At 51.1% G+C, this 12,546-nt stretch overlaps 1 protein-coding gene across 5 annotated transcripts in view; it reads right to left on the reverse strand.

The window, feature by feature from the left end:
• ECE2 (endothelin converting enzyme 2) overlaps nt 1–12,546 on the reverse strand; it is a 32,037-nt gene that overhangs the window by 3,914 nt on the left and 15,577 nt on the right. For 3 of the 5 annotated variants that reach the window (XM_070406687.1, XM_070406684.1, XM_070406685.1), the window contains 10 exons: nt 8,591–8,677; nt 8,074–8,209; nt 7,654–7,869; nt 7,066–7,190; nt 6,812–6,958; nt 6,594–6,659; nt 3,520–3,708; nt 2,678–2,820; nt 2,179–2,293; nt 812–922 (listed from right to left, as the gene is read on the reverse strand). In XM_070406687.1, coding sequence (XP_070262788.1) covers nt 812–922; nt 2,179–2,293; nt 2,678–2,820; nt 3,520–3,708; nt 6,594–6,659; nt 6,812–6,958; nt 7,066–7,190; nt 7,654–7,869; nt 8,074–8,209; nt 8,591–8,677 — 1,335 coding nt within the window. The other 2 variants (XM_070406683.1, XM_070406682.1) reach the window with 2 other exon arrangements.

A 12,546-nucleotide genomic window follows, 5' to 3' on the forward strand; every position in this document is an offset into this window, starting at 1 on the left:
TACCAAGGGAAAGCATTGATAGCAGAAAATTTAGAAAACTGAGAAGACTTGAAGAAGAAAATAGACCACTTATAATCCTTCACTCAGAGACAACTTCATTTAACATTTGATTATCTAACTTATAGTGTCTTTCCATATATATGTAATGGAATTATATATATATACATATATATATATAGCAACTTCTTTTTCACTTAAAAATATATCATCAGTTTTAAAGCTGCCTCATAGTCCATCCTAACCACAGTTTATTTTTCCATTCTCCTATGATTAGACATTTAAGATGTTTTTATTCTCTCTTATTATCAACAACATTGCCATAAACATTCTTGTAGATAATACTTTCAGCACATTCATTATCATCTCTTAATAAAAAAATAAATAAAGCCCTGGTCGGTGGTTCAGTGGTTAGACCCTCATTCTTTGAACCGAAGGGTCAAGAGTTCGATTTCTGGTCAGGGTACACTCAGGTTGCAGGTTCGATCCCCAGTTGGGGCGCCTACATGAGGCAACCGGTCAATGTTTCTCTGTCACATTGATGTTTCTCTCGCTCCCTCTTCCTTCCTCTCTCGAATCAATGAAAAACATCCTCAGGTGAGAAAAATAAGTAAATGTTTTTTCTTATGAAACAGGTAACATAAACTCATTATAGGAAATTTGGGAAATGCAGAGAACTTTAAAGGACAAAAGGAACCTGTCATAATCCCATAATCCCAATTTCCTTCCATTTTTTCCTATATGTACTCACAAATATGAACAGTGAATTTTAGCCAAATCAAGGGGTAGAGTTGGAGGAAACTTGAAGACTCACAATTTCCTTGCTTTGCCGGTCAAATGTGGCCTTCACAAAGAGGGAGCCCAGAGCGAAGCCAAGGGCATCGTCCGTGTTGGAGATGCAGGTCTGCCACCTTGGTATGCAGGACTGCAAGGGACAAAGAGCCAGGCCTCCCAGAGAGGGCTCTGTCCTCCAAGCTGTCTCTGGGGCCAGCCCCTCTCAGCTCGAGACAATGGAGGCCTGGGTGTGGGTGCCATCTCTCCTTGGACTCCATGGACAATGAGGAGCACTATCACCAGGTGTGCCAACCCCGTCAGAGAAACCTCGGGAGAAACGTGTGTGCTGCCCACTCTGTTCCTGGCGCTCTCCTCCTCTTCAATTCCTAAGAGGCCCATTGAGGTCCAGAGGTTTCTTTGCTCAGCTCCACATCTCAGTCCCCCACGCCAGAAACCTGGAAGTCACCAGCTTCCTCCCTCTCCCTACCCCTACATTCAATTTATCACCAGTTTCTACAAACCACTTCCTAATCATCTCTCCCGACCACCCTTTTGCCACTGCCCTGCACTACAACACTCTCATCTCTTGCCTGAAGATTGCAGTGTTCTCCTAACTGGAAACTCTAATTCCATTCTCCTCCCCTCTCCTCGGCCACTCCCCTCCCATCTTCCATTTGGCTGCCAGAAAGATGATCTAATACATAAATCTAACTGCGTTACTCTTCTCCTTAAAACCATCCCATGGTTCCCCATCCCTGAAAAAAAAATCAATGCCAGACTTCTTCACACAACCTTCGGGTCCCGTCACGGATGGCCCCAGGCCCATCTCTCCACCCTCAGCCTCGGCTGCCCTGTTCTCAAGCTCACACCAGAACACATGCAAACCCACCATGCTCCCTCTGGCCTCTGGGAATTTTCACATCCTGTTCCTTCTGCCTGGACTGCCCTTCTCTCTTGTTTTCTTGGAGAACTCACTCTTCAAATGTCACCTCTTCGGAGTAGCCTTTCCCGATGCCACCTATCCCCCCAGGTATAATGTGCTGTCCCCACCTCTGTCCTATAACATGAAGAAGGTCTTTCATTCAATGCAAGCTCTTATCACCCCTAAATAATTGTACATGTCCACTTTCCCCACTGAACAGGGTGCCTAGAAACCAAGAACGGCATATATCCTTCCTGCACATACTCCTGCTTTACAGACGTGGGAATGGGGATTCAGAGAGGCTAGGTGACATGACCAAGGCCTATTGGCTAAAAGAATGGAGGAGTTGGGGGTGTAACCCAAGCCCGCTTGACTCCTAATCCTGTGCTCCATAACACACCATGAGGCAACCGGTGCCTGACACAGTAAGCGTGAAGCCTCGGCGAGGCCGGGCGGGAAAATGGGAGCAGAGAGGGGGAGCCCACCTTTTTGGTGCCATAGAGGGTCTGCAGCAGCTTCTCTTGTGCAGACTCAAAACGGCGGTCCAGGCTCGAGGTTGTCTTCTGCACCAGGTTCCAGATCAGGTAATTGTTCAGGGTGCTGGCGTCCAGACCAGAACATAAGAAAAAGGCAGGTGGGTTACCATTTCTACCCCAAACCAGCTCCACAGATGTGCAGGCAGCTGGCTGAGAGGCGTAGGTGGGAGCTGTCCCAGAATCAATCAATCTCTCTCTCTCTCTCTCTCTCTCTCTCTCTCTCTCCCTGGGACCATACACCTGCCTGCAGAAGTCAGGTTGGAGCAGGGATACAGATCACATGTAGACCCCCTGAAGCCCTGGCCGAGGGGAGTAGATCACAGACATTGTTTTTTGCTGGCTGGAATGTCCAGGGCCTTGTCAAATCCTTATGTGTCTGGTATGCCACTTCTCTATGCTCAGTTCCTGCCCGGAACCTGCACGGAGCCCTGAGCCCCATCCCCCATACCTTGGCTCCGTGCGGTTGATGAGCTCTGACACCTGTTGCAAATAATCCGTCCCATACACCACCACAGGCTCAGAGTCGCTCAGCTCCAGCGGTGACAGCAAGAAAGACAGGAACTCCAGCCAGTCCATGGAGGGTGCCAGGGCCTGGGAGCAAAATATATCTCAAGCCTCCCTGCTTGCTCACCTGGCTCCCAGCAGACCCTTCACCCACTGATATGTTGGAGCCTGGGAGTCCTTCCCATTACCAAGGTAACACCTATTAATTGCTTTGTGGCCCCTTCCTTCAATAAACCCTTTTCCAGGCCTGAGCGCCCCTCAATCTCAGAGCCCAGTCACTTATTCAAGGAAAACCACCACGTGTGGTATTTAGCTGGGGCACAGATATTCACAGATTTTCATAACAGTTGAAAACACCATTCCTCTGATACCACCCAGCATCCCTACATAGGTGACCTCTCCTCTAGAACCCCCTTACCCAACTTCTCCATAATCCAACAACTGAAGGGTTGATGCCTGGCACAGTGAGGGCCCCCTAGGAGATGCTTCCACACACTTTCTGATTGTTTCGTGGATATCTTGTACAAGTTGTTACAAGTTTTTAACTTGATCTCTCTATGCATGCCCAGGCAACAAGAAAGGGACCAAGGGATGGCCCAGTGAAAGATGGCCTACAATGGTCACCACTTTTCTTTCCAGGATAGCAACTATGCAGCGGGGAAGCTCAGAAAAGCAAGGAAATGAAAAAAGGATCGGCTGCCTCAGGAAGATGGCCTGAAGAGAAGCTGAGTGGTCTGTGCCAGGGGCTGGCGCCTCCCAGTTGTCCCTGTTCCCCACTGGCCTCACCTGCAGCTCTGCGATGCTCATCTTGCGATAGATCTTCTCCTCGTCCCGGCGCTGGTCCTGGGGCACCGTGATGTTGGCCAGTTGTATCTCCAGCTCCAGCACCTTCCGCATCTGCTCCCGTGTGGAGGCTGGCTGTCCACCCAGCAGCATCCCCAGCTCTTCCATGTAGTCCAGGTAGGCAGTAAGCACCTGTCAAAACCCCGAGTCATCCTTACAGCCTAGCAACAGGTCCTGCCCAAGGCTGAGAGAATCTGTTCTGGCCGCCACCTCTGCTTACCATTTCTTCCGCTGCCCCTCAGCACTGTTTAGCACTGACTCCCTGTGGTCCCCCTCCCAGGGACCACTCTTCACTCTCACCTGGAGCTCCCTTAATCACCAAAGGCCATCTTCTCTTCCCTTCTACTGAAAAGTTTTAGAATCCCTTTCTCTAAACTTCAGCTTTTCTCATGGTCCCCACCTCTCCTTTTCCTCACTGCTGGTGTCAGAGGCAGAGGTGTGAGTATCAATCTCAGTCATCCCAGCTCCTCAGGGGGATGGTTAGTTCAACCAGTGATCTTGACCCCTACCCTGCCCACTGACTTACCCCTTCCTCTCTCTACCTCCTTACCTTCATCTTGAGACTGACCCTTGATACTTTGCTAAACCTTGCTTTACTGCTAACTTTTTATCCTCTCTGAACCTTTTGCACTGCAGCTTCCCTGAGATGCTGGCATAGGAGACTCCCTACCCATGACTACTGGCAACACGGTAAGAGCCTTTCTCCTGCCTTCCTCCAAGTCTTGGACCACGTGGTTCTCTCCTGCGTTCTCCAAATTCTCTCCTCCTCTGACTCAGGTGATGTCAAAACCACACATCTGTTCACACCACTCCCTGCACTTGAGTCTCTATTTCTTTTGGGATAAATGCTAAACTTGATCCACAATGTTCATGTAATATATGAGTCTATATACCTGTCCAGAAGGACTCGGACCCCTCTCCCTTCCTGCTCCCCTCTCTAGTCTGTCAATGGACCATGTTCCTTCCCACCTCAGAGCCTGGACATAAGCTAGCCATTCCCTTTGCCTAGAACACTCTCTCTTCCCTGCAGTCTACCCTGACCCTAGGACTAGGCTGGCTGCCTGTTACACTCACTCTCAGAATGCCATGCTTCTCTGTAACAGTCATGGCAACTGTAAACAGGATGTACCCAGCTATTTCATGTCTTCTCCCCCACTTGGAGGGCAGTGGTAATGTCGTGTTCACCACAGGCCTAGAAGAGGTCTGGTTGAGGAATGCTCAGTAAGTGTTTGAGAATGAATGAAAGAAGGATAAATGGCTCTCCTGGCTGTCCCACTCCAAAGCAGCCTCCTCTTCTGGCTCTTTTCCTCCCACTGCCCTTGAGAAAGGCTTTCCTTTTCTCCTTTTCCTGTTCTCCCCCTTTCTCCCCTCTCTCCTAGAGCCTTTGTCTAGGTTTCCAAGGAGATGCCCCTCAAGCCCACAGCTCCCTCCAGCCTCATCCTCTCTCCAGGAATGCACCAGTTTTTACAGCTGCCTGCTGACCTCTCCATACAGATGGTGCCAGGTCCCTCACACTCACACGTCTAACATCAGCAGCTCCCACTCCCTGAGTGTCTGCCACATGCAGGAGCATAAGCTTGCACCCCTCCCCCCCGTTAAAATACCATATGAGGTAGGTGCTATGATCCCATTTTGCAGATGAAGGAACAGTCTCTGGGAGCTGGATCAACCTGCACCGAGCCGCAGAGCTGGGACTGGACTCAAGGTCTGAGTTCAGAGTCTGCCCTTTTCCTGTGACATCACATTGTTTCCTCTGACCCAAAGTGCCCTAAGCTGGTTCTCCTACAGGCACCCTTGACTTTCTAAGGACCCCACCATTCCGCCATCATTCTGGTTGGTAGCCTTAACTTGCTTCATCTCTTCCTCCTCCCACTCCTCTCTTCTAACATCCAGTCACCAACAATTCACAATTGGGACTTATATCTCCTGCATAATAAGACTTATATCTCCTGCATCCTTCCCTTCCTAACAGTCCCTCTGCCTCTTCCCCCATTTGGATCCTTACAGACTCAGAGCCTGAAGTACTGCAGGGACTCTTAACTGATCTTCAAGCTCCCTCTCTTGCATCTACTTTTCACACCCCAGCCAAACTGGCTTCCCAGAGCATTCTCAGTGGGTCACTCCCTCCCTGCCCTGGAGCATGCACTGGTCCAAGGCCTATACAAAAACTCCTTAGGGTGCCATTGCAGGTCACTTCCAGAACCAGACCCTGTCCACCTTCCCAGCCTCTCATCTGCTTTGAGCTCTCATTTTGCCAAACTGGACCCCTTCCCATGGTCCAAGTACACCATAGCCTCTTTTCTTCAACACTTTTGTTTAAACTGTTCTTTTTACCCAGCATAATATCACTCACCCCTAGATATTCTACAGGGCCTGGCTCAAATGTAATCTTTTTTTTAATTTTTGAAGCTCTTTTTAAAAAAAAAAAAAATGTTTTATTGATTTCAAAGAGGGAGAGAGAGAAACATCAATGATGGGATCGAGCCCGCAACCCGGGCATGTGCCCTGACTGACTGGGAATCGATCCATGACCTCCTGGTTCATAGGTCTACGCTCAACCACCAAGCCACGGTGGTGGGGCTCAAATGTAATCTTATTAGGAAACATTCTCTGGCTACCCAAGTCTCTCCCGAGTCCCCAAAACCCTCTTGGAGTCTTATTCTCAGATATCTAGGTCCATGATCCCATCTACACTGAAAGTTTCTTGTAACTCTGAAAGGTACATCTCAGAATTCCCCCACTGCACAGGCACACGGTAGGTGCCTATAAAATGTTTTCCTGGAAGAAGAAGAAGAAGAGGAAGAAGAAGAGGAAGGAAGGAAGGAAGGAAGGAAGGAAGGAAGGAAGGAAGGAAGGAAAGGAAGAATGAAGGGAAAAAGGAGGAAGGAAGGGTAGTCAGCTCACTAGGTGATAGGACAGGCTCATCTTAGTTCTCCACCCTGACCCTGGGAAAAGTAAACAGAGATCAGCCCAGCTCAACAGGGGGCAGGGATGGGGACTCTGAGGATGATCCTTACTTTCTCATTAGCGGTCCTGTTTAGGTAGTAATCTCGAGAAGGTAGAAAGAGCCCAGACTGGTCCACCTGCAATAGCAAGGTAAAGGAGTAAGCCCACCCCCACCTAAACCTGGACTCTTGTGCAGGGGGGCGTTCCCAGCCTGCTGGTCAGAAGGGAGGAGAGTCTGGCCTCAGCAAATGGTCCATAAGTCCTCCCCCACCTTTCCCCAGCCCTGTACCTGTATAACATTGCTGTTGGAACTCTTAGAGTCAGCGCTGATGTAGACGGTGAAAAAGGGAGAGGCCCTGTAGGTCCCTGCTACTGCCTTCAGCACCTCCATGAAGTTGTCTTGGTCCCAGGGCCCCGTAACATTCCAACCACCAATCTGAGTAGAGACCATCGTAGAACCTATGACACAGGGGCCCCCAAAGCTTCCACACCCTCTTCCAAGTCCTGTCCTCTCCCTGCCCACAGCCCACCCAGGGGCTGTACTTTTTCAATGAGGTCTCGCAGCGGCTGGGCTCCCAGCTCCTCAATGCGCTCCACCTGTAGGCAGGATAGGTAGAAGCGCTGTGTCTTCCGCTCAGCTTCGCTGCTGGAATTGAAGGTGGTGTTTTCTGTGGAGTAGAATAAAGGTCCAGGTGGCAACTATGCTGACTGCTGAGCAGGTTCCCAGGCCCTTACTTGGTCCCTCTTTTGCCTTCTGATCATGGGGCTTCCCTCCTAATGCAAACCCAGGAAGACTGGGTGAAACAGCCAAGTGTGGCTTCCTCTCCCCTGTCCATGAAGACCATCCAAGATCTCTGAGCACTACAGGCTCCCTGGTGCCTACCACAGCTCAGCAGCCCTCCAGGCAGAATGCAGAGAGGAGTCCCTCCATTGTACTTAGAGGTCTGCCCCCTGAAACCCATCTCCACTTTTCAAGAGGCCCCTGCTCTCTGCATCCCTTACCCCAGGAGTGTTCCCAGTCACCCAGTTATTTCTTCATTTGTGGACATTTATTAAGTACCTACTGAGTGCCAAGCCTTATGCTGGGCATGAAGCAGGTACTTGGCACAGGCCCCGGACAGGCGCACTCACCGAGCAGGTGCTTCAGGATGGCTTGGTTCTGGTCCCAGAGGCTATTGAACGTGTTCCAGCGAGAACGCCCGTCAGGCAGGGGGTTCCTCCGAATCCAGCCTCCGCAGGAGAACTGGTAAAAGTCCTCACAGGGGCTCACCCCGCGGTCAAGGGTCTCCAGGATTTTCCCAGCCACTCGAATGCAGGCCTCTGTGAGGCAGGTGCTGTGGGAAGGGTCTGTGGCAGGGAACATGGCCAGGATAGGGGGCTGTCAGTCGGTCTGAGAAAGGCAAATGCTTTGAGAGGAGCCGTGACAGCAGGAAGGTTGGGAGGAGGGAGACAAGCCGGGGAAGGTGGCCCACCCAGAGGATATCTTAGAGGCCCGTCAGCTCCAGAGTCCCCACAGCTGGGAGTGCTGGGGGCCGGTGTGAGCCCACCTACCTCTGTGGTACTGGACCCCCAGGGCCACAACGCAGCCCAGAAGCAGTGCAGCCAGCAGTAGAGAGACCGCTGCCAAGACCAGCTCCAGCTGGGTGTGCAAGCCTAAGAGGTGTCTTGTCCTCTTCTGGAATCCCACCTGGGGAACAGGGTGACACAGCTAGCCAGCTGCAGGTGGGGGTGGGGGTGGGGGATCCGAGATCACAGAAGTCCGGGGAGGGGGGGTCGGAAAGGGGGGGTGAAGGCACAGGCAGTTTTCAGAGCCATGGAGTAAAGATGCCACTGGGGTTACCTCTGGGCACGGAGGCAATGAGGCAGGCTGAGCTGAGTCTTGAGCCTGTTTTGTGCAACGTCATGGCTTAGCATCGCCTCGCCATAGTCCTAGCGCAGAGGCCAGAGTCGGAGCGGAGGTGGGTGGGGGCAGGTGCAGGGGACCCTCCAGGGCAGCCAGAAGCCGCTGGGTATGCCAGGCTTCCTGCCAGGGCGGGGGCCGGTGAGGAAGGGAGAACCCCTGGCTCACCTCCACAGCGTCCAGGGCGGCTCCGCCCTCCACTGGGGTCTCGGGTGCGTCGTCTTCCCGCAGCGTGGCCCGTCGGTACTCCACCATCTGCCAGACAGTCGGGGCGCCCACCCAGGTCAGGCGGACGGGGCTGTTCGCCACGGCCCAGCCCCAGCGCCTCTCACCAGGCCGGGCGCCTCCCGCCTGCAGCGAGGCCCCTTCCCCTCCCGGGACCTGTGACCTGGGCCCCTCTGACCCCTGCCCCGCAGCCCCGAGCCTCTGCCTGTCAGCCCCCCTCTCTCCACTGTGGGAGGGGGCAACTCTAGCCCGGAGCCCCACTCACATTACCGCCGCCGCCCAGCTCCTGCAGCGCGATGTTCATGGTGGAGTCCCGGCAGGCGGCACCTTAGGGCTCCTGGCCGCTGGTCCTCGCCCAGGCCGCGGCCTCGGACCCCGGCCAGGCCCCACCGCCGCGCGCCATCGTAGCCGCTGCCACAGCCCTTCACTTGGCCGCCGCCACCCCCGCCTGCCGGGGGTGGGGGGCTCCCCCCGCCTCCCGCGGCGCTGCGCCTGGGGCCGGGGACGTGGGGGAGGGGAGGCGCGCCCGCCCAGACCTCGCTCGGGGACCGCGGCCGCCCCGCTGAGCTGGGGAACCAGCCGCCGAGGCGGGAGCAGCCGCCCTCCTGAACCGCAGGAACCCGCGCCTCCTAAGGGTCAGCCCTCCCCATCCCCGCAGCATCCTTTCACCAGCCACCCGTCACTTACATTCCTCTGACCCAGGCCCAAACTCTGCCGCTATTTCTCGGCCCAATTACCCAGAGTGCAGGCCCTCCCCCTTCCCTTTAAACACCTTTGAGAAATTATACTCCATTGAGGAACATCTTCCCCCGGCAGGGCGCACAGCCGCTCTTCAGCCCGCACACACAGAGCAGCGCGCAGGCGATGACCCACATACAGGGTGTCCGCATGATGTTCTCAGAGAGCACATGGACCCAAAGGTCGCAGGTGAGCACCCGGCCCCATGCACAGCCCTACACACACAGGATGCTCGCCGAAGGTACACACTGCCCACTCACACAACGTACACGCTCAGGGCTCCCGGCCCAACACACGCCACGCACTGATACAACACCCACAGGGCCCGCACTCTCACCCGGCTCCTGCATGTTGCTCCAAGACTGCACTCTTACTCTCCAAGATAACTGCTGTCATCAGATCATCTCACAAAGAGAGGGTTACAGATGGTGACAAATTGGCAGGGGAAAAAACAGCCATCCACAGATATTTAAAGAAAAGATGTGTTCACACTTCTCACTTGAGGAAAGCAAACCATTTTATTTGGGAGATTTACGAGAAGAGAGAGAGAAAAAACACACACAACCCAAGCGCTATGTAACTGAAAGGCAATAGCGTGGCATCTATGCATCTGCCATCTGCCTTCCTTATTGTCGTTCCTTAAATCAGGCCTGGAGGTGTTGCAGTCTGCTACCCTGCCGAGTGCCTCGTATTTTCTTTTACCACAGTGTGTGTGTGTGTGTGTGTGTGTGTGTGTAAGTGCCTCATCCTCCACCCTCCTCCCCAACACAGGACATGAATCTGACCTGAGAAGTGGCACATCCATAATCTCAAACATCTTGCTGCAAATGGTTCTCGCACGGAATGCGCCTGTGGCTGAGAAAAGGTGGGTGCCGAATGAATCAGGCTGAGAAATGCTGGGTTGTTTTCTTTGGCACTTTCCACCCCATAACTCCCTGTTCTCAAACAGGAGACAGTACGGCGTCTCCTGTTCATAGTTAAGATGAAAGATTCTGGATTCAGGCTGAATTTCTTCACTTATAACATTGAAATAAGAATAGTTTCTTTTTTTCAAAGGATTGTTGTGAGAATCAAATGAAACAATACTTGTGAAATGCTTAGGACAGTGTCGGACACATACTAGCACCCAATGTGTTACCTGCTGTTCGTGTTGCTGTTGTGGTAATTAGTGTCCTATAAGTAGGAATGAAAATTGAAAGGCTGGAGAAAGCCTGTTCTGTTTTCCAGATAGTAGAGAAGGCAGGTGGGTTCTAGGTTAGTCTGGTTCCCTGAGCAAGGAGCTTTCACCTCCAGAATACTGGGGTCTGCAGCAGCAAGGACTTGGAGTGGCCACTTGGGACAAGTGCCTGGAGTTGTTCATGTTCTTTCTGATGACAGTGTGGCACCACAGCACTTACTTCTTCTCCCTCTCCCCCCAAGCCTGGATGAAGAGAAACATGGCAGCCAGGTTGGTCTTGCCCCACGGGAAATTCCACCAAGACATGGCCATGTGAGTGTAAACAAAGCTGCTATGTAAGGACTTCCTGGCAACACGCTCATAAGAAATAGTCCCACGGCTGCTGCAATGCCATACTGGAAATAGCAAGTTTATACAGCACTTTACTATGTGCCAGCTAGTGTTCTAGGTGCTTTACACCTATGTACTCATTTATCCTCATGGCACTTATGAAGCCATTTTGCAGATGAAGAAAACTGAGGCACAGAGAGGCCGAGTCACACAGTTAGTAGCAGAGCTGGGATTCAAACCCAAGTGGTCTGGCTCAAGGAAATACTTCCTCCTAAGTAGTTGCTTGTCTTCTGCCATATCTTCTCTGGAAGAGTTAGGGGACACACATCTATTTTCAAGGTAGACAGACGTGGACTCAAATCTGGGTTCAATTCTTTATCAGCTGTATGATCTTTATCAAGTTACTTGAAAGCTCTGACCCTTCATTTTCTTCATCTGTAAAATGGGAACAGTCATCCATACCTCAGAGAGTTGCTCTGAGAAATGCAGCCATGTATGAAAGACCCTGTACCTACTTTTATAGTGTTCTCAATTTCACTAGGCTTGGCCTAAATGGACAGTTCCTTTCCATGCCTCCTTCATGACCCAAGTCATTTATTAGGCTCATTATTATTCCTGACTACATGTTAAGTATCCTATTTACAAGAAGCTTGGAGGTTGCTTGATTCTACAATTCTACTTTCTTTCCTCTGTGTTTATAATCTTTGACCCTGCTTTATTTTCTCGTTCTATTATTCTCTCTCTTTTCTGTTATTCTTTCCTAAGGAGTAATCTTTTCTTTTCTCTACATTGATTATAAATTGAGAGGGAATGAACAATGGGTTATGTGTTACATTTACAAGGATAAAGTAGTCATGAAGATAAGAAACATCCATGTTCAAGGGACAGATCCAAAGACAGAGAAACAGCAATCAGACTATTAATCCCCAGAGGGAAAGTAGGTGAGGGTGGGGGTAAGGGGAAGAGATCAACCAAAGGACTTGTATACATGCATATAAGCCAAACCAATGGACACGGACAACAGGGGGATGAGAGCATGAGTGGGGGGGGGGGGGGCGTTAATGGGGGGGGGGGCGATGAGGACACATTTGTAATTCCTTAACTAATAAAGAATTTAAAGATTAAAAAAAATGCCCTGACCGGTTTGGCTCAGTGGATAGAGCGTCGGCCTGCGGACTGAAGGGTCCCGGGTTCGATTCCGGTCAAGGGCATGTACCTGGGTTGCTGGCACATCCCCAGTGGGAGGTGTGCAAGAGGCAGCTGATCGATGTTTCTAACTCTCTATCCCTCTCCCTTCCTCTCTGTAAAAAATCAATAAAATATTTAAAAATAAATAAATAAATAAATAAAGATTAAAAAAAAAAGAAACATCCATGTTCAGTGCTGACAAAGATGAGGAATATGTCACTTTCATATATTGCTGGCGGCTTACAAATTGATGCTTTTTTGGCCAATATAAATCAATAGATATAAGTGTACACACTATTTGACCCAGGAAGTCTAATTCTAGGAAATTGTTCCAGGAACTAATCATTATCCACAGGAGAAAGATCTGGAAGGATACACACCAAACTGCTAATAATGGTTACCTCTTCGGATGGTACTAGCTTTTTTTTTTTTTAATATATATTTTTATTGGTTTCAGAGAGGAAAG

The sequence above is a fragment of the Myotis yumanensis genome, unplaced genomic scaffold (assembly GCF_028538775.1).
Source record: "Myotis yumanensis isolate MYYU_CA2020_CCGP unplaced genomic scaffold, mMyoYum1.0.hap1 SCAF_2, whole genome shotgun sequence".
Taxonomy (NCBI): domain Eukaryota; kingdom Metazoa; phylum Chordata; class Mammalia; order Chiroptera; family Vespertilionidae; genus Myotis; species Myotis yumanensis.